We start from the raw sequence: 19,101 nt of genomic DNA, 5'->3' as shown, positions 1-19,101 counted from the left end.
TCCTAACATAACTTCTGTTATTTAGTTAGTTCAACTATTTTTCCCTTCAAAATCTCTAACCGATGTCATCATACAAGAATTTACCCACTTATATCATCAAGAAGTCCTAGCCACCATCTGATTACGAGTAATATTGTACAGTACAATTGATCTCGAACATCAGGCTAAGTGACAATTAAGTGATATCCATTAATAAATGCTTTAAATGTTACCATAACCTTGCATTTAAAGTATTTATCAATTAATAACATCAGTTATGCTGCATAACATCATTCTCCAATTAGGCTTAGTCCTTGTAGATATGAAGGACTTACTTTCCTAGTAACTTCGTTCTCATCGTGCACTATTCTTCCCCACCGAATAGAATGACTGAATTTTACATCATTTTTTGCTATCTGGGTTCTAGAGTGATAATTCATTATCATCCTCCACGACTCATCCATACAGGCGTAAAATTCACCAAGACTTTTCAGGAGGACATCACTGGCTCCTTTAAACCTCTGACTAATTTATTTGTAAGCACTGTTCCAATAGTACACTATCATATAAGCTATTCCAATTTACAAAAATCTTAAGTTCAAGCAATCAGATTCTACCTGTCATTCACTCCAGTAGAAAGATTGGGGACTCAACACAATTATCCTTCAACTTAATTGACATTAGAAGCTGTTGTCTGTAAATTTACACAGATTATGAATAAATTGCTATTCAAATGTTGTGGAGCTTTCACTTGCTTCGTCGAGTGTATAGTATTTCAATTTTCACGATACAATATAACTCCTAAGATAGGGATATATACGTGAAAGCTCATATTTCTTATATATTACAATCGAAATGAAATAAAAGAATGATCCCTTCATCTACTATCTTCTCCAGGAGCCAAAAAAGTTGAATCTAACCCATCTAATATATCCAAAACGTTACCCTTCAGGTGTTCCAGTCCTCTACGGGGAGAATTCCCGGTGCTCCTACTCAATGCCCAAACCTTATTCTTCCTCTTCTTCACCGTTGTGAATTCCTGGCTTTTGCTTAGTCCGGGGGCCAAGTTCTTTCTTTTCACAACCTCGTCCAACAAATTTTTATCGTCGGGAGAAAGCTGGACTTCATGAATTTCAACATTGTTGCCTGATGACGATGCATTTGATCCTCTGAGAGTTGAAAATTGCACTGGTTGAGCCCTGAGTCCATTATCTCTATATGTTACACGGCTAACAAGACGATGAAGCCATGCCACAAGCTCGAGGATGTATGAGTCAGCCTTCTTCTTGTCCGCATGATAAAGTGTCTGCAAGCGAATCAGGTTATTTGGCATGCCTGTTTTCTTTCCAAACTCGTTTCTGCAATAAGAACATGTATAGTCGTTAATTATCTCTGTCTGATATTCTTTGCAAATAACATACTAAACAAGAGCTCTTGACTAACTCAGCATTTGCCCACTCTCCGACCCATCCAAATCCTTGATGTGCTCTGTTTCAAAGTGGGCACCATGGGAGAGATCGTAGTGTGAGTACATTACGAAGTTGAGACAAAAATGATATGATAAACAAATATACACTTATAATTACAAAAATGATATGATAAACAAAGATACGCCAAATACATCACGTACTTGATAGTATCCGTTGCTACTGGAACTAGCCACTGGAGAGTTTTCTCCATCTCAGCTTTGATTTTAGGAACTGTGAGCTGCAAAAGACACAATCTAAAGAAGCTAAAATTTAAAGGAAAACAGAGAATCTGAAATTATCAATCCCAAGGGGTGAAAAAAAGAAGCAAGAGGTAACTTTTTGTTAAAGAAGCTATTTTTTCTTTCTTTCAGTAGGTAACAAGAAGTAAAGCGTTTGTTTGGGGAGAGATTTTTCCAAGTGAAATTTTCTTCCTTTTTTGTGGGAGAAATTATAGTTAAAATGTAGGCAAAGTTACAAGTCCCGTAGAATGTGTGGTTGAAAATAATTTTTGAAAAATCTCTCCCAAAGAATCCATTATTTTGGAAGTAAATTCTTACCTTACAATCAAAATAATGTGACTTAAAATCTCTCCCAAACAAGCCATTATTTTGAAATAATTCTGACCTTAATTTTGATCAATGAAAGATTCGCTTATTTTGAAACTTACTAATTTACTTGCATGTAAACTTTTAAGCTTAGCTGAACATTTGTAAAGATTGCATAGATGACCATACGAAACCTCGCAGAAATAAACAACTTCGGAGTCCTCCTCCCTCAACATCCTCCACTCAAAACAAAAATATCTATGAGATTGACTAAGACAAGACACTTAGTCTGTTTGCGAAGACATATGGCCCGCTAAAAAATAGAGGATGACAATGCAAAGAAACTACCTTGAAGAACATATCTGGTGTACTGAACGGGGAAAGAAAAAGCATACCTCTTCCTCGGTGTCAATGGTTTGCAATCGGAAGCGGAGAGCATTTTTAACAGTTGGTGGCAACCCATTGTACAATGCATCTCTCATATTAGAAGGAAGTGAAGTTGGACGTGATGCCTAAATTATAATTGAATTTATAAAGATTAACTCAGTTGGAGAAAATACACATTATGCTGCCAAAAAAATGAAGTATTAGACTTACAATATTATCGATTTGAGTAATTATGTTAGCATAATGTAAAGAAAGACCAGCAACACCTAGCCTTTCTGGTTTGTTAGCAGACGCCTTGCCAGAAGATGTCAACCCTGGGCATATAGTGTACAAAACTGAAAGTAAGAGAATATAAATCTAAAACGCATTCGTCCCCAACCTATTGGCTATTGCCACAGAAGTAACTTGACCCCAACCTTTCAAAAGCAGCAAGTTGCTCAGCCTTTCATTCTAGTTGCATAATCAGTACACGACAATGAAATCCGCCTAAAACTCTACTACATTATCATGTGACCCTCAAATCTAACTTTATGAAGCTAGGTTTTTTTTCCAACTTGGGCTAATGACAGAAATTTGAAGGGGCTATGTTTCACACAATTTAGATGGTTTCCATCGTTAGGGATTGATTGTGTAACTATGATGATAGATCAAGAACTAACTTGGTCTTCTTTAAAGGTTAGGGAACAACTTGCTAAAACAATAGGTTGGAGAAAAAAGGTGCAATTTTTCCAAGATATTAAAATAAAGGATGGATGAGAACAACAGTATGTTCTTCTGAGCAACGGAGAACCATGGATTGTTCTAATCCAATAGCACAAAAGGTCCCAAAATCAAACTGCATGCTCGTATAAAAATAGAGTGGCAAATGGAGTAAATCTGTGGCCAAGGGAACCTCATATTCTTATGGGATGCGAGGACATAGCATTAAAAATATTATTCTTCAGCCACAGAAATTTGAAGTGTCCCCATTTATACAAGAAGAATTCAAGCCCTGGAAATGAAATTACCCATCCCACAGCAGAGAGGTTAAGGGAGGACTTCTCAACAATAACCTTAGTTATCAGATGTCACATGGGATTTTAATGCCAGTCCAAATGGAGTCCTTTTCCAGAGGAAAATTCGCACGCAAGAAATTTTGTATTAGGTTTTAAGGAGTTGAAGAATGAGGTAGTAGAACATCATGGAACTTTAGGAGAAAGCAAGTCTTAGAAGTCCTAAATGCAGCAGTGATGTAATTAGATTATAACTATTAGAGTTTTGGAGCTCTCGAAGACCGGTTGTATATTAAATTTGTTGAGAATAAAATAAAAGATATGCATTGCTGGATGAGTTCAGATGAAAAAAGAACAAAACCTAGGCCCCCTTCGGCAAGGCTTTTGAAAAGCCAAAAGTTGCTTCTAAGACTAAGAAGTTTAGCTTTTGACATATTTGGATAATTTTTTGGAAGTGCTTTACCCAGCTAGAAAGCTTTTAAAAGAAGTTAGCCTAAAGTAGCTTCCCTAAAAAGCTCTTCTACAATAAACATATGCATGCGAAACAAACCTGTAGTCATCTATGGTTTCCATTAAACTGATATATAATTTTATTGTCACTATTTCATGCATCCACAGCCATGGCATAAACATAAGCTATTACTGAAGCATGCAAAACTCCCTCTATCCTGTATAAAAGAGAAAATAAACTGAAAGAAAAGAGAAAGTACATTGAGCATGCATTCATACCATTATCTCCAAATGATTCTAAAATATCTTGATGAATGAAACTAACGACATCAACAAGCTTCTCGACAACCTACACATGTAAAATATCAAACCAAATCAATTCGAGACGTTTCATATCCCCATATAAAATAATGATATGCGAGATAAGAAATTTTCTCTCACTTCAATAGAGAGAATTTTTAGAAGCTTAAATATTTGCCATAAACCTTAAAAAAGAGATATAATTTGATCGTGTCATCCACATCAAAAAAGGTTGCTATGTCAAACATTGAGAATGTAAAGGTAGGATCATGATGTAAAATATACTGCTTCAAGAAGAAATATAGAAGCAAAAATCGCATGTGTTCTTTGACATTCAAATTAATATGAACAATTATGATGAAAACAAGTGAAATAATCAAGTACCTCCTCCAAACTTTTAGACCAAAGTGATTTCTTTTTCAAATTCAGCACAAGTTTTCTTTGATGTTTGAGCTCACTTTGTAACATTGCGAGGCTCTCTCCTACAATTACAAGAAAGAAAAATAAATAAGTGACCTGTCAATTAAGATTATATCATTATAGTAGTAGAAAGTGAGTTTTGTCCTGATAAGAGTTGCATCATGGTAGGTTCCTGACTATTGCTGCAGAATTGTGGTTGATTGCAGAAGAAACAAAGCTGCTGTAGGCGGATTACATTGGATAAAATTGCAGAGACTATTGAAAGTAAATTGTACTACTCAAAGGAATAAAAAGGAACTAAAAATGGACAGCTTTCGAGAGGCTGCCTCTCTCCCCAATATCTCTATCTCATTTTCTGAATGTCCCTAAATGAAAATCTAACCTCCCCTATTTATAGATAAACGGCTGCCTATACCATTTATTCTCCTGAATCCCCATAGTACCCCAAAGCAAATGACAATTGAACTATTAATCTGGGGTTCTATCACATCACTCTTCAATTACAACCATTTACTTTTCTTCTCTAAATTTGTTGCATGGAACATAACATTATGCTTATAAATGGGAAACAAAACCTTGAGCCAACTCTACTTGAACATGAATATTCCAATGTCTCAGAGTTCACCATCAAAAGAATAACATATACCTTAACCTACAGCCACGGCTACCACAGTACAAAGAAAAGCAGATCAAATCAAAGAATTGTCAATTTAAAGAACACCTTATTCAAAGGAAAGCCAGTTTGTCTAACCTTTTCGAGGGAGGTGTAAAGAATCTACTTCCTCTACCTTCTGCTGATAATCTTGTTCAAATCTGTCCAAAGCATGCAGCTCGTGATACAACTCCTGCGACCACAGCAGGAGTTAGCCTCTCGTCCTTAACATTAGACTAAATATTTCAAATTTTCTATAAAGAAAGATGATATAAATCTGTATTATTCTAGACTAAATATTATGGCAGATGGTTAGACTGGCTTGTGGTATTTTCTGTTGATTTTTCATTCATCGAAGTCCATGTCATTGATCATTCATGAGACAGCTTTTGGAGAAATTATGATGCAGACGCACAAAACCGAAGCTTAAACTATGCCCCTCTTTGGTGCCAAAAAACCCAAAAAAAAGGTGGTTTTGAAAAGTATTCTTAGGAGAATGTGTGGTTAAAAAGTAGGGAAGAATTTTGGATTTAAGGGTGGAATATTTTATTATGTGAATGTGTGGTTGAAAATAATAGCAAAAAGAGTTTGAAAACAATGGGCACCAAACAGGGGCTATATAAGAAGATAGGAGAAATGGAGAAGGGGGAAGAAGTAAGAGTGGGGAAGGGGATGGGAAGAGAAAAGAGAGAGAGAGGGTAAGAAAAGGAGAGGAAGAGAGAAAGCACATAAATAGAGAGATTGTACATTATTCAATAATCATATTATCAAAGTTAGTTCTAAACAAATTAACTTTCTATATATATTGGGTTTTTAATTAACCTAGTTCAAATAGGAAACACAATAAGTAAATCTTTCAAACTAAGTCCTAATTTCTCTATCTGAAATAAGTATTCAAACTTGGCAAGTCTTCAATATAATTTCATTATGGATCTCCGTCGAATTCATATGTTTGTTTGAGATGTGAGACAACCTGGCAAACTATCTTCATTGTCAACCTAATAAGGCCCTAATGAAAATCTTCATTTCATCCAACATAGTCCAGTTACATGCATTACATCTTCATCAATTTCCTTTTTCATTTGCAGTGGAACGTAAATATCTACAATGACACTCTTTGGTACAACATGATCATCTATAATGAATTATTTTGCATCCTCATAGCTAATAGGACCAAAAGAACATTCATATTTTCCATCTCAATTCTAGTTTTAATAGCTCCGGCACAGGATTTAACTCACAGAAGTATGTCGAGTTAGAGAGGTCAACTCTTGAATTGTCATTTTGGCCTCTTCTCTTAGTTGTTTGTGAACATCAGGATCTGAATCCAACCTAACATGTAAGAGCCATTTTGGTGAATATCTTTCTTCAACTTCTAAAGACAAGAATAACTTGCAAAATATATGAAATACATCCCAACGCACTTTGAAAAGAATCTATCGAGGTTGTGAAATTGTGCATCTTTACAGAGATTCCCAAATCTGATAACCTCGCGAGAGAAGACATCAAATTCCTCCCTACATAATACAGAAGCAAATTGAAAAGTTTAATAAAAGAAAACCAACTAAAATTTCTTTGACAGAGTAGGAACTGAAAAAAGACAGAAGAGGACTGGAAAGGCGGAAGAAAGGAGAGAGAGTATTTGTAAGCAAGATTGGTCCACATCCTAGACAAACAACTCAGTACCTCTTATCAGCAGCTGCCATCCTAAGAAGCTCGTTCATATCTGTAGAAACCAACCTTTGTACCCCTTCTGAATGTAAAATTTCCTTGCGCAAAAAATGGATATTTTCTTCAGAAAGAGATTGCACCAAGTTTGCACCTTTGGCAATAGTATTTGCAACTTCAAATGCCAATATAGATATTTTATTTCCCCTTGAAGCCACACCAGACGTAAATCCACCAAAGTTCAAATTAGTCACACTGCTGCCCAGTGTATCTAGAACTTCCACTGCCTTCTCAAAGCCAACTATGCCAGCCTTACCAAGAAATGAGCTCAATTGTGGTGCCTGTTGTAATAACATGCAAATTTCCTTATCGTAATAACAGTGGCATCTTCTAAACCAAGAAAAGATTCTTTCAGGTCATTCTTTTCAAAGGAGAAAAGAAGAATGTATTTAAATCAAAAAAAAAAGTAAAAAAAAAAAAAATATATATATATGTATATATATATATATATATATAAGTCACATTCGATCTTGAATCCCAAGATCAATATACCTCTAAACTTCATTGTATTTTATACAATAAGAAAGTAATGGCATCTCCCAGATCTTATGTTCCACCTTGATTTTTGATGTTGCATAGTCTACTCTAGCAAGCTCAGAACCAACCACATTGTTTATGAACATGGTCTTGGACTGCCCGTCTAATCAAGCATTGCTGTAATAAATATTTACTGGAACAAGCTCCTTCAAGTATTGGCAAGCTTCCTTTATTTTTATTTTATTCTTTTTTTGGTAAACTCCATCGGAGGTCCCCCACCTCCCCAACCTTTTTGCCATCTGTCAACAAATCCCACTTCTACTCACTTCCTCCATATTGAGTACTATCCATTTGCCCCTCGGAGCATAACCCGGTGGTGCAAAGGATAGGAGTGAGGTTATCTCACGCCTTGCCGACAGCCGCAGTATGAGGGTTTGATTGCTAAGACATGGAATTGGACTCCTTGTAGGCGCAGTGTACAGGCAGCTCTTATTCCCTGACCTATTGAGGCACATCTCGCGATTTACCTCCCTCACAAAGTTTTAGGGGCAGGGCAGTGAAGCCCTCAAAGTTGGGATTCAACCTTTTTTACTATCCATTTGATCAACTATCAAAATAGCTGAAGTAAGATTTAAAGAGCCATACCTGCTACATCAGCCTGTCATGATCATTTGGCCCACCCTCCTTGTACTTCAAGGCGATGCAAGGAGCTAACTCCTTTTCCCGCATACCGGCATTTGTACTCTAAAAAAAAGGAACAGTTGAGTTCGTGTAGCTAATCTTATGCCAAAAGCGAGAGAAACCCCATTGCTCTCTTTCCTTTTTTGGCCCCCATGTCGCCACACAAATTGCTACTCTCGAAGCAACTAAATATTTCTCCATTTATAGTCATATAACTTGTGGCATGCCACCAAAATTATCAACTTCCCAATAAGAAATTTATCTATTTAAAAGCACTTCTTTGGAACTTTCAATTTTACTTTCTTGCACCAGTGATACCCACGAAAATTAAAATAAAATAGTCACTCCTAAAAGGCTTCGAGCTTTAGTCCATAGTAATCGATCCTCGCAAAATTCAGCTCTCTTGTACTGATCTTTTTTTCGTTATGAAGCTCCGAGATCACTCATTACCACAAGATATTGGTCAATCAAACTAATATAGCATTTCAAAAAAAATAATAAGAAGAATTAAATAAAATGCAGACGTGCACAAACACATCTTTGTACATAGTTTGCTACCTTATTAACTGGTTTTCTAGCTGGGGTCGCTGACTTCAATTCCTGGGAGATTGACAAGTTCAATTCACCAGAATCATATAGGTTGTCTGGCGCCTTCTCGAAAGCATCTGTATTATCAGGATACGTTGTAGAATTATCATTCTTTAGCTTCCCAAAATTTCCAGTTGACTTCAGCTTCCCTGAAAACCCTGTAGTCTTCTCATGCTCAGCCGCAGTTGACTTAGTGCACACTGCACCTCCAGAACATACCCCTCCCATTGAATGTATCCAAAAAATCACTTCTATTCACAAAATGGAAACAGAAAAACCAAAATTCAGTTTCAAATTGCACAGCTAAAAAATTACAGAGTGGAGGAAAAAATAAAGGTAATTAACGATATAATCCTTAAAAATGAAAAGAAAAAAAATATAGAAGAATCCTTGAATCAGAACAAAATCTTGGACTGCAAAAATTGGAGTGCCTACCAACTGAAAAACGGGATTGGGGAAATGGGAAAGTGTAACGGGTAATTTCAATAAAACCACATAAAATTTGTACAGAAAATCTGGTGGGAATTGTGTTCCTGGGAATTTATCGAAACTCGATTTCACGAAATTGATGAAGAAATGAGAGTGAAGACACGAAACACGAGTGATACAGTACTGGTTTCTTGACTTTCTTCCGTTTTTAATTTATTAGATTTTTCCATAGGTGTCTTTTTCAGTTCTAATAGTACTGAAGAAGTGTCTACTCAGAAAAGTCCGGTTGGAGGGGGAGACTAATGTCAGCCGCGTAGTGGTGTTGGGATGTCACCGTCTGTCATCGGTTAGATTTTGGTTGACTGTTTTATTGAGTCTGAAAATAGAGAAAAATTACGATTAAAAATAAGTTTAAAAAAAAAATTAAAATATTTGTTCAAATATTTTACTAAAGCACATGGCACGCAGTTTTGCCCTAGAATCATGGTACAATCATCCTATGGTCTCCAAATTCTAGTACAATTTTGACTAAACAAACAAGTTTGCACACTGAAGAACAAGAAAATTATGCCAGTCATTGACTATGAAAATTGAAGGGGAAAAAAGACATTATGATTTGCTATGGTAAGAACTTAGATAACAATTTCAAACTATAAATGGCGACTCGTTATTTTTCATGAATAATCTTGTACAGGGCGGACCTAGGGGGATTATAGGGTCAATTGACCCTCTAGATTTTGGAAAAAAGAAAAAAAAAATTAGTTTTTTTTTTATTAGAAGATACCCTATAAATTTTATTTTTGACCCCTTAACCCAAATTGTCAAGGTCCGCCCCTGATCTTGTATACAGTTTATCATGAAACATTACACGTACAAAGTTACAAATAGTAAATTTTTATTGCATGATTTAATAAAAATATGATTAAATACTATATTGAATTTATTATATTGTCTTGTGTTGTGTCCGATCTTAAGAGGTCACTTCGGATAGTGTGAGCCCACTTCAATGGAATTAAAGGAAATTAATTTTAGTAGTAATAGAGGTAAAATTGAAATCAGAAGAAGTTTAAATTACAACTAGTTCTATAAAATTTTATGCAGGTCTACATATAATCATGTTTAAATTATGCTCAGATCATCTAAAGTTATTAATAACTTTGTAGAAAATAATCGCTGAGATAAAAATATCTCACAAATAAACAAATAAGAAAGAAGATAAATGAAATGGTCGAAATTCTGAGGCTTTTACTTCTTTTGTTATACATTTAAAGTTGAGGGATTTATTTCGATCTTTTTTATAAGTTGCCGAGTTGCACTTCAAGTTACCGGTAAAAATTCAAATTTGCTACCGACTTTATCATAAATTTTCCCAGGTTTTTGTTAAATGGATTGCTCCAAAGTTACCTTATTAAGGTTCTCCCTGTTCTAAATGGACATGGAAATATATTTCTTACTTTAAATACTTCCACTAGTCTTCATTTATTCATTCATCAATCACTTAAAACAGTTAGTTTCACGCAAAAAATTCGGTAAGTTCTTGAGATAAAGAAAAAAATTAACGAGAGATTGCAAAAAGAAATACTATGAAAGCGAGCACCAGCATTACATCAAGAAATCCTCTATCTGCTTTCTTTATGGAGGATGAAATTGAAGTCAGTCAAATTTTGCTTGATCTTCATAAATTGATCGACGTTTCTGAACCACCGAAACGGGGTTGCAAAAGAAAGAGAAGCAGCAAGGGTGAAGGACAATCCACGTCTCATGATGCAGCTTCATCGTCACCGAAGTCTGTTTTAAATATTGAACAGAAAAGGCCCAAGATCATATGGAGATTCACCAAACTTCCTATCCGTTTCTCGTCTAGTGAATCAGATGAAAATAATTGCTCCAACAAAAGGGTATTTTCTTGTTCCAATCTCTATTTCCTTTTCATTTTTCTTTTGATTTTTCAGTAATTCTTATTATAATTTGAATGGATTTGAATTTCGATGACTTTCTTGGTTTTTGTTTTCTTCTTGATACTTCATTCCTTATTGTAAACCTTCAAGAATCACCAGTTTTTGTGTGCTTTGTTTTATAACTAATTCCTTGTCCTTTTTTATTTTCATTTTTCGGGAAAATATTTATAAATATCTGCATGAAATGTGTCTTTGTACATTCTTTTTGTGTTTTTTGATTTCTTGGAGTATTTCTTTTTCTGAAATCTTATTTTCTATTCCTTATTTTAGTCTTCAAGAATCCCCTATTTTATTCACGGTTTCTTGGTTGATTTTTCAGACCAAAACCGAGTACAAATTGGAGATAATAACAGTAGAAGAAGGATATAAGTGCCCTGATCTTAACATCCCTAGCGAGGACACATTTCGGGAGGACGATATTAACAAAATTGTTGCTGATAGAAGGGCCAAATGTGCTGAAGCCAGGAGGATAAGGCGGGAATTAATCAATGCGAAGTTGATGAAGAAGTTTGCTATACGCCATGCTTGATGGATTGGAATGGACAAAATCAAGAAAGAAAAAAAATTTAGTGCTGAAAATCATGAGGATTTTATACCTATCCATCTGTAATTTTTTTGCTAGAGTTTTTACGTATATGGGCTGAAAGTGTAAATTGAAGAGTTATATAGAGATAGTTCAATCTAATTTTCTGAGTTTTACTATCATCTTCATATATTTTTTTACCTTATAGGATGGACTAATTTTCTAATGTAATTGATTATTGTATATGTCTCATTAAAAGAGTAGCAAAATGAAATTTATTGCCTAGTAAATGGTTTAACATCTTGTGTTATCCGAATTTTTATTGTAAACGTATCAGAGTAATTTGTTCGTGCATGTCGAGTATTTGAAGTACCTACATATGAACATGTCACATGCACTTTCATGTCACATGCGCTTTATAGATCCATATTTTTAGGCTATATGAAGGTTTGAGTAATTTGATAGAGTGTGCATCTTTGTCCAATAATCGTATCAAACCTGCTTAGAAATAGTTTAATATGATTTTCTTTGTCTACTGAGTTTTACTAGGTGCTGCTATTAAATGGTTAAAATCTTGTGTTATCTCGATCTTTTTTATAAATATAGCGTAATATTTTGTTTGTGAATTTTAACATTTGAAACACCTATACGTACATTTATGTGTCACATTCAATTTATAGAATCCATGTTTTTTTGGTTATAAGAAGGTTTGTGTAATTTGTAGCATATATAGATTTGATTAATATTTGTATCAAATACACTAAGCGAACAACTCCATTATTTGTAAGATAGTTTAATGCATGGAAATTTCTTTGTTGTTTCATATAAGATAAATTGGACATGATCTCTAATTTTTTGACGCAGTGCGAAACAATGAATTCAAGCGAAAACCTCAAGAAAACGTAATTTGAAATCCACCAAATTATGAAGTAAATAAAATCATGAATTTTATTATCGAAGGACAATGAAAACAATGAAATAGCCTCTTAAATATAAGGGCTTACATGGAAACGTAGTTTGAAACAACTAAAATTAATGAAAACAAAGTTTAAACAAATTAAAATTTGGAAAAAAAAAATCCAAAATAAAATAAATAACAGAAACAACACCAAAACTTTAAAAGTCAATTTTCGAGTCCTAAACGAACTCAAATGGCCGAAATCCATTGCTCCGCGATGTATTGCTTGTCTCAGCGTCCTCTTCTCGGAATGTTATTATGGGCCCAATCCAAAATTAGGATGTTTTTCCTATACTATTATCTTTTCCCCCTTTTTATTCAATTTCTCTTCCATCCATTCAACAATATGTTCTACATCATTTTTACTTAAACTTTCCCTTTCAGTTACAACTTACAATTGTTGATGTTAAGCTCCTAAACATATCATCTTTAGGTGCAATTGATCTGTACTAATTTTGCTGGAGAAAGCTCACCACCATCTCCGCCTACCCATCCACTTAAACCCCACAGCCCCATCCTAACTGTCGTTTATAACTACTGATGCTAACTGTCGCCAACGCTTCACTCCCAACTCCAAACAAAGATTAATTAGTAGTTCAATGATATAAATGTTAACATATATATGACTCAATGATGTGATCTTGGTTAAACCAAAGCCGATCAAAAATTCCATGTTCGAAGCCGAGAAGGAAGGGGTGCAGTCGAGTCCAATTGGCGTTGATTTAAGGCAAATGATTGCTAGTGGGAGCTATGGAGTTCATGGGGTTGAAGACAACATGCTAAGGAGCAGGGTTGGTGTTGGAGACGAAGGCCGGAATGGATTGGAGACACTTGATTCAAACGACCGAACTTGGAGCCAAATCGGCCACTATGCGACCGCATAGTGGTTCCTGGCTTGCGTTCGCATGGGAGACAGCAGGACGCTGAAGACCGAATTTTCATGTGGTCTATGAGACCGCATGAGAATAGCCTATGTGGCCGCCTAGGCCAAAACTGGAGTCAGATTTTTGAATTTTTGCAACTTTCCTCTTTTTTCTAGAAATCTAATCTTTCCTTATTTCTTTCAATATTTGGACGTGTTTACCAAGTTTGGTTAGGGTTTTTATGGTTTCATATAAATAGGGACTTATTTTGAATTGTAAATTTTTAGACTTTGATAGTTGAGAAATTAATTTGAGAGGCTTTTACTTCCAATCCTTGTTCTTATGGGAAACAAATCTGAACTTATCAAGATTCAACATCTTGTGGTGTTCAACAACTCGAGTAAGATTCAATTAATTGTGTAATCAAAAGGTCATTCGTATATTTGTTATCTTGGGATTGTTTGGTTCATTAATTAGTTGGGTTGAATCCAAAAATTTGGACTTAGATTTATAACTTTCATGATCAAAAGGTCAACAGTTTGATATATTATTGGTTGTTTGGTTCACAAATTTGTGAATTGAGTCATAAACTTTGATTTTTGGCTTTCTTGGAGTTTGCGTCATTCTTTTGTGGGTTTAATAGCGATCTAGCTATCTAATTTCACATCAGGTGGTATCAGAGCTTAGGCACAAGAATCAAATCCCTTTGTTTTTTCTTCTTGTTTTAGAGTCTTTGTTTTGTTCTTCGTGTTTCCCTTTAATTTTGAGGCTTAGATCTAAAAGTTTTAGTAGTCTATTTGTTTTGTGTTTTTTTAAAAAAAAAATTTACTGTTCGTCACTATTCATCCGTACGCAGTTACTGTTCACAAGTTTTTTAAAAAAAAAGTTGGTCCCTCCAAAAAAAATTATTTAATTTCTTAGTCCTTCAACTTCCTAATCTTGAGGCTTCCACAATTCAATTGTTATCCCAAAAGTTTACTCCGAGTAACTATTCTTGAGATCATTGATTGGAAGCAGTGTTAAAAGGCTAAGTGGTAAGTTCAATTGAGGGTAAAAGCCTAATATTAAGTGATTCCCAAGTGAAATTTTGGTGAGGCAGAAAATTTGTGAGAATGTCAGAACGGGAAGGATCCACTTCGAGCAGGATGGGAAATCAAAATAACATGACAGACGATATGATGCAGCGGTTTGAGCTCATGATAATTAGTGCGGAGAATAGGTTAGATAGGCTAGATGCTACGGTTACAAACCTTAGCCGGGGCCAATGGGCAGACATACCACATGCTAGGAGGCCAGCTAGATGAGAGCCTAAGGTGGATGTGCAAAATGAACATGGGTATGGCAATGAATGGGACAAATGATGAATAGTGGTGGTAGGTTTGAATGAAGGGGTAGGAACTATGGGGGAAATGACGGTGATGGATGTATGGGTAGCATTAAAATGTCAATTCCAACATTTCGGGGTAGGAGTGACTCAGAGGCATTTCTTTAGTGAGAGAAAAGGTGGAGTTGATATTTGAGCGCCACAACTACTCAGAAGAGAAGAAAGTGAAGCTTGCAGTCTTGGAGTTCACCGATTACACTATCACTTGGTAGGATCAGGTGGTCACTTTACGACGGAGGAATATGGAGAGTCCGATAACTACTTAGGATGAGTTGAAAGCGATGATGAGAAAGCAATTTGTGCCCGGTCACTATTATAGGGAGCTTCATCAAAGATTGCAGGGCTTGTACCAGTGGTTGGGAAGTGTGGAGGATTACCATAAAAAGGTGGAAATTCTAATGATTAGGGCTAATGTGGAGGAGGATCGGGAAGCTACCATGGCACAGTTCCTGAATGGGCTGAACAAGGACGTTGCCAGTATTGTTGAATTGCAGCATTACGTGGAACTAGAGGATATGTTGCATGTGACAATGAAGGTTGAGAGGCAATTGAAGAGAAAATGGGGAGTTAGGAATCAACAGGGGCCTAATTCATCTTGGAGGTCTAGGTGGGATAAAGGGAAGGTTGATGGGGTTGTTGTCAACAATAAAATTGAACCACCCAGGGGAAAGGATGACAATGCTAGCAAGGTTTCACCAAAGGTGGAACCACAACAATCTAGGAATCAGGACATCAAGTGCTTCAAGTGCTTGGGAACAGGACACATTGTTTCTCAGTGTTCAAACAAATGGGCCATGATTTTGAAGGACAGTGGGGAAGTGGTGAGTAACAGTGATGAAGATGGAATATCCAAGTTAGAAGATATTAGTGATGATGACGGGGTGGAATATCCAGTTGAAGGGGATGCATTAGTGGTGATGCGTGCACTCAATTCGCAAATCAAGATGGATCAAGAGGAGCAACAATGGGAGAACATTTTCCACAAATGATGCCACGTGGAAAATAAGGTATGTAATTCAATAATTGATGGAGGTTGTTGCACAAATCTAACTAGTACCAATTTAATTGAGAAGTTAGGTATAAAAACGATTAAACACCCAAAACCATATAGATTATAGTGGTTGGATAATCGTGGAGAGGTTAAGGTGAACAAGAGGGTGTTATTGAATTTGTCAATTGGGAGATATAAGGATGAAGTATTGTGTGATGTTGTGCCAATGGATGCGGGGCATATATTATTTGGTAGGCCTTGGCAATACGATAGGAAGTTGAAACATGATGGGTTTAGAAATAGGTACATTTTTTACATGAATGGGAAAACTATTACATTTGTACCTTTGACACCCAACAAGTGTATGAAGATCAATTGAGATTGAAAGACGATGTGGGGAAAATGAAAGACAAACGAAAGGAGAACTTATTTGTAAATAAGAGTAAGCTTGGTGGTGGAAGTGAGTTGGTGAATGCTAACATATCCCTTCCCAGTTTGCACAATTCTTTGTTGCGGGATTATGAATATTTGCTGCATGAGGACTTTCTAAATAAGAAACCACTCTTTGAATATCCAATTGATATGGAGCAATTGGAGAATTTATGGAGCGTGGAAGGAGAAATATTCAATCATGGTGTAGTGGAATATCAAAATCACGATCAAGAGCTAAGTTACGGCCAAGCAGATGGAAGGTGCCAGGTCTTTGAATACTCGAAGACGAATCCTCTTGAAGAGGGAGGGTCTGATGTGATCTTGCTTAGACCAAAGCCGATCAAAGATTCCATGTTCGAAGCTGATAAGGAAGGGGCGCAGTAGAGTCCAATTGGCGTTGATTTAAGGCATATGATTGACAATGGGAGCTATGGAGTTCATGGGGTTGAAGACAACATGCCAAGGAGCAAGGTTAGTGTTGGAGACGAAGGCCGAAATGGATTGGAGACACTTGATTCAAATGGTCGAACTTGGAGCCAAAATCAACCACTATGCGACCGCATAGTGGTTCCTGGCTTGCGGTCGCATGGGAGGCAACAGGACGCTAAAGACCAAATTTCATGTGGTCTATGCGACCGCATGAGAATAGCCTATGCGGTCGCATAGGCCAAAACTGAAGCCGGATTTTTAAATTTTTGCAATTTTCCTTTTTCTTCTAAAATTCTAATCTTTCCTTATTTCTTTCAATATTTGGACGTGTTTGCCAAGTTTAGTTAGGGTTTTTATGGTTTCATATAAATAGGGACTTATTTTGCATTGTAAATTTTTAGACTTTGATATTTGAGAAATTACTTCGAGAGGCTTTTGCTTCCAATCCTTGTTCTTGTGTGGAACAAATCTGAACTTATCAAAATTCAACATCTTGTGGCGTTCAACAACTTGGGTAAGATTCAATTAATTGTATAATCAAAAGGTCATTCGTATCTTTGTTATCTTGGGGTTGTTTGGTTCATTAATTAGTTGGATTGAATCAAAAGGTCAATAGTTTGATATACTATTGGTTGTTTGGTCCGTAAATTTGTGAATTGAGTACTAAACTTTGATTTTTGACTTTCTTGGAGTTTGCATTATTCTTTTGTGGTTTTAATAGCAATCTAGCTATCTGAGTTCACATCACTCAAGAAATGAAATGTTTGGTCAGATAAATTTGACATGAATGAACTTTGCATTTGGCAACTCTTTTAGAATTAAAACTGCATTCATGTTGCCTACTGTCAGTGAATAATTGTATTTTTTGGGATTTGCTATAGTATATAAAATGGCCAATTTGCTACTCTTTTGAAAATAGAAAACCCCTTCCCTTGGGGATGGGTAGGATAGTGTTTCTGATGAAGATAAGCAAATTATCAAAGAGCAAACATAGTCACTTTTCCTTTTCATAGAACCACTTTCGGTGACACAATTTATTTGAAAATATTAAAATAAAGTACAATTTAAGAGGGAGGCTCGACCTGACCTCTAATTAATCAAAAACAAGGAGAATAAACATAGTAGTTTACTGAAACTTCAAACTCAGAATACCATTTTTTACCAAAGCATCAATCCTCTAGCTAGGCTCTCACACAAAACTCAAGAGTAGTCTACTTCTTTTCATTCTTAAATGGTAGTAGTATCCTATGTTAGAAGTGGTTCTTTCCTACCCCAGAGGAACCTACAGCAGCATAAGTTCTCCAAGCAGCATTCACAAGTCTCGATGCAACAGAAACAGCAACACAAAGCAAACAAGCTTCAAATTACAGACATAGGAAAGTCGAAGAAGAAGATTAAGGACCATTTTAACGAATAAAAAGTGAAATTAATTCGAAAATATGTGATTATAAAGGTACAAACCAAGCATAAGTACCGCCTTTTTGTTCGCGGCGTAATTGAATATGATCATAGGCACTTGATGGCTCTCGAGATGCATTCATTACTTGATATGCTGGAGGGGCATCCATTTCTACTCAAGATTGTATTCTTGGTGAAAGCAAGAACTAGGATATATATATATATATATATATATATCAGAGCCGACTTTGTATTTGTTAAGAACTGTTTAACGTGTTGATTAAATTAAATGTTAGTTTAATCACGTTCATTCCAAAAATCTAGCAAATATAGTTTAAATTTTTTTTGTCTTTTTGGATCTATTCTTGAAAAACAAAAAACAAAAAAAAAATTTTAGGTCGAGGGGCGGGGCGGTGCCGGCGCTGCAACCTGCAGCGCGAGGGCGCTGCTGGAGCAGCACCATCGCGCTGCAAACCGGCAGCGCGAGGCGCTGCAACCAGCAACGGGAGAGCAGCGCCTCCGCGCTGCTGGTTGTTTTTCTGACGGGCGGCGCCGGTGAAAGAAAAGAAAAAATTTTTTTTTTTTAGGGTTAGGGTTTTGGTGGAGGCGGGGGCCTCTGTTGCAATTAATGTAATTTGGGGCCCCTAGTTGCAATTTCACAAAAGGGGGTCAATTTGCAAATTTTAAATCAGGGACCTATTCTGTAAATTCCGATTTTGGAAGGGTCTGCTGTTAATTTCATTTTGGATAACTTTTGTAAAATTTCAAAAGGGTTTTAATTTTGAATTTTGAATTATTTTAAAATGATTTTTTAAATTGGGTTTGACCCATACCCTAATTTTGACCCAGAATTAAAAATTTTATTTAAAAATTTTGACGACTTTTATATTTTTGTTAAAATTAGATTTTAACTTAAATATTTAGTTTGACCCTTAATTGAATTTTTATTATGTTTGGGAATTTTGTCCTAAATTAAAATATTAATTCAATTTTATTAGAGTTGGACTCTAATATTAAATTAATTAAATTTTGTTTTGAATTAGCACCACTTCCCTATGCAAATTAGCA

At 35.8% G+C, this 19,101-nt stretch overlaps 1 protein-coding gene and 1 long non-coding RNA gene across 3 annotated transcripts; both read right to left on the bottom strand.

Annotated features, from left to right (window-relative positions):
- Positions 1–628: 628 nt before the first annotated feature.
- Positions 629–9,418, bottom strand: LOC111390289. Of its 2 annotated transcripts, none has more exons than XM_023015305.1 (13): positions 9,104–9,418; positions 8,639–8,919; positions 6,881–7,203; positions 6,619–6,711; positions 6,436–6,526; positions 5,294–5,387; positions 4,507–4,604; positions 4,102–4,171; positions 2,591–2,694; positions 2,389–2,505; positions 1,610–1,686; positions 1,423–1,467; positions 629–1,337 (listed from the first exon to the last, which is right to left on the bottom strand). In XM_023015305.1, the coding sequence occupies exons 2-13, from the start codon at positions 8,894–8,896 to the stop codon at positions 857–859; spliced, it is 1,851 nt and encodes a 616-aa protein (XP_022871073.1). In that variant the 5' UTR covers positions 8,897–8,919; positions 9,104–9,418; the 3' UTR covers positions 629–856. The 2 variants fall into 2 exon arrangements, with proteins under 2 accessions (XP_022871073.1, XP_022871074.1); XM_023015306.1 differs by having other exon boundaries at positions 8,639–8,916.
- Positions 9,419–17,615: 8,197 nt separating this feature from the next.
- LOC111390303 lies at positions 17,616–18,238 on the bottom strand. The gene is made up of 2 exons (XR_002701891.1): positions 18,097–18,238; positions 17,616–17,992 (listed from the first exon to the last, which is right to left on the bottom strand). It is a non-coding gene; the product is annotated as an uncharacterized LOC111390303 (long non-coding RNA).
- Between the last annotated feature and the right edge of the window lie 863 nt (positions 18,239–19,101).

The sequence above is a fragment of the Olea europaea genome, unplaced genomic scaffold, assembly GCF_002742605.1.
Source record: "Olea europaea var. sylvestris unplaced genomic scaffold, O_europaea_v1 scaffold670, whole genome shotgun sequence".
Taxonomy (NCBI): Eukaryota; Viridiplantae; Streptophyta; class Magnoliopsida; order Lamiales; family Oleaceae; genus Olea; species Olea europaea.
This window is presented reverse-complemented; position numbering and strand designations above follow the sequence as displayed.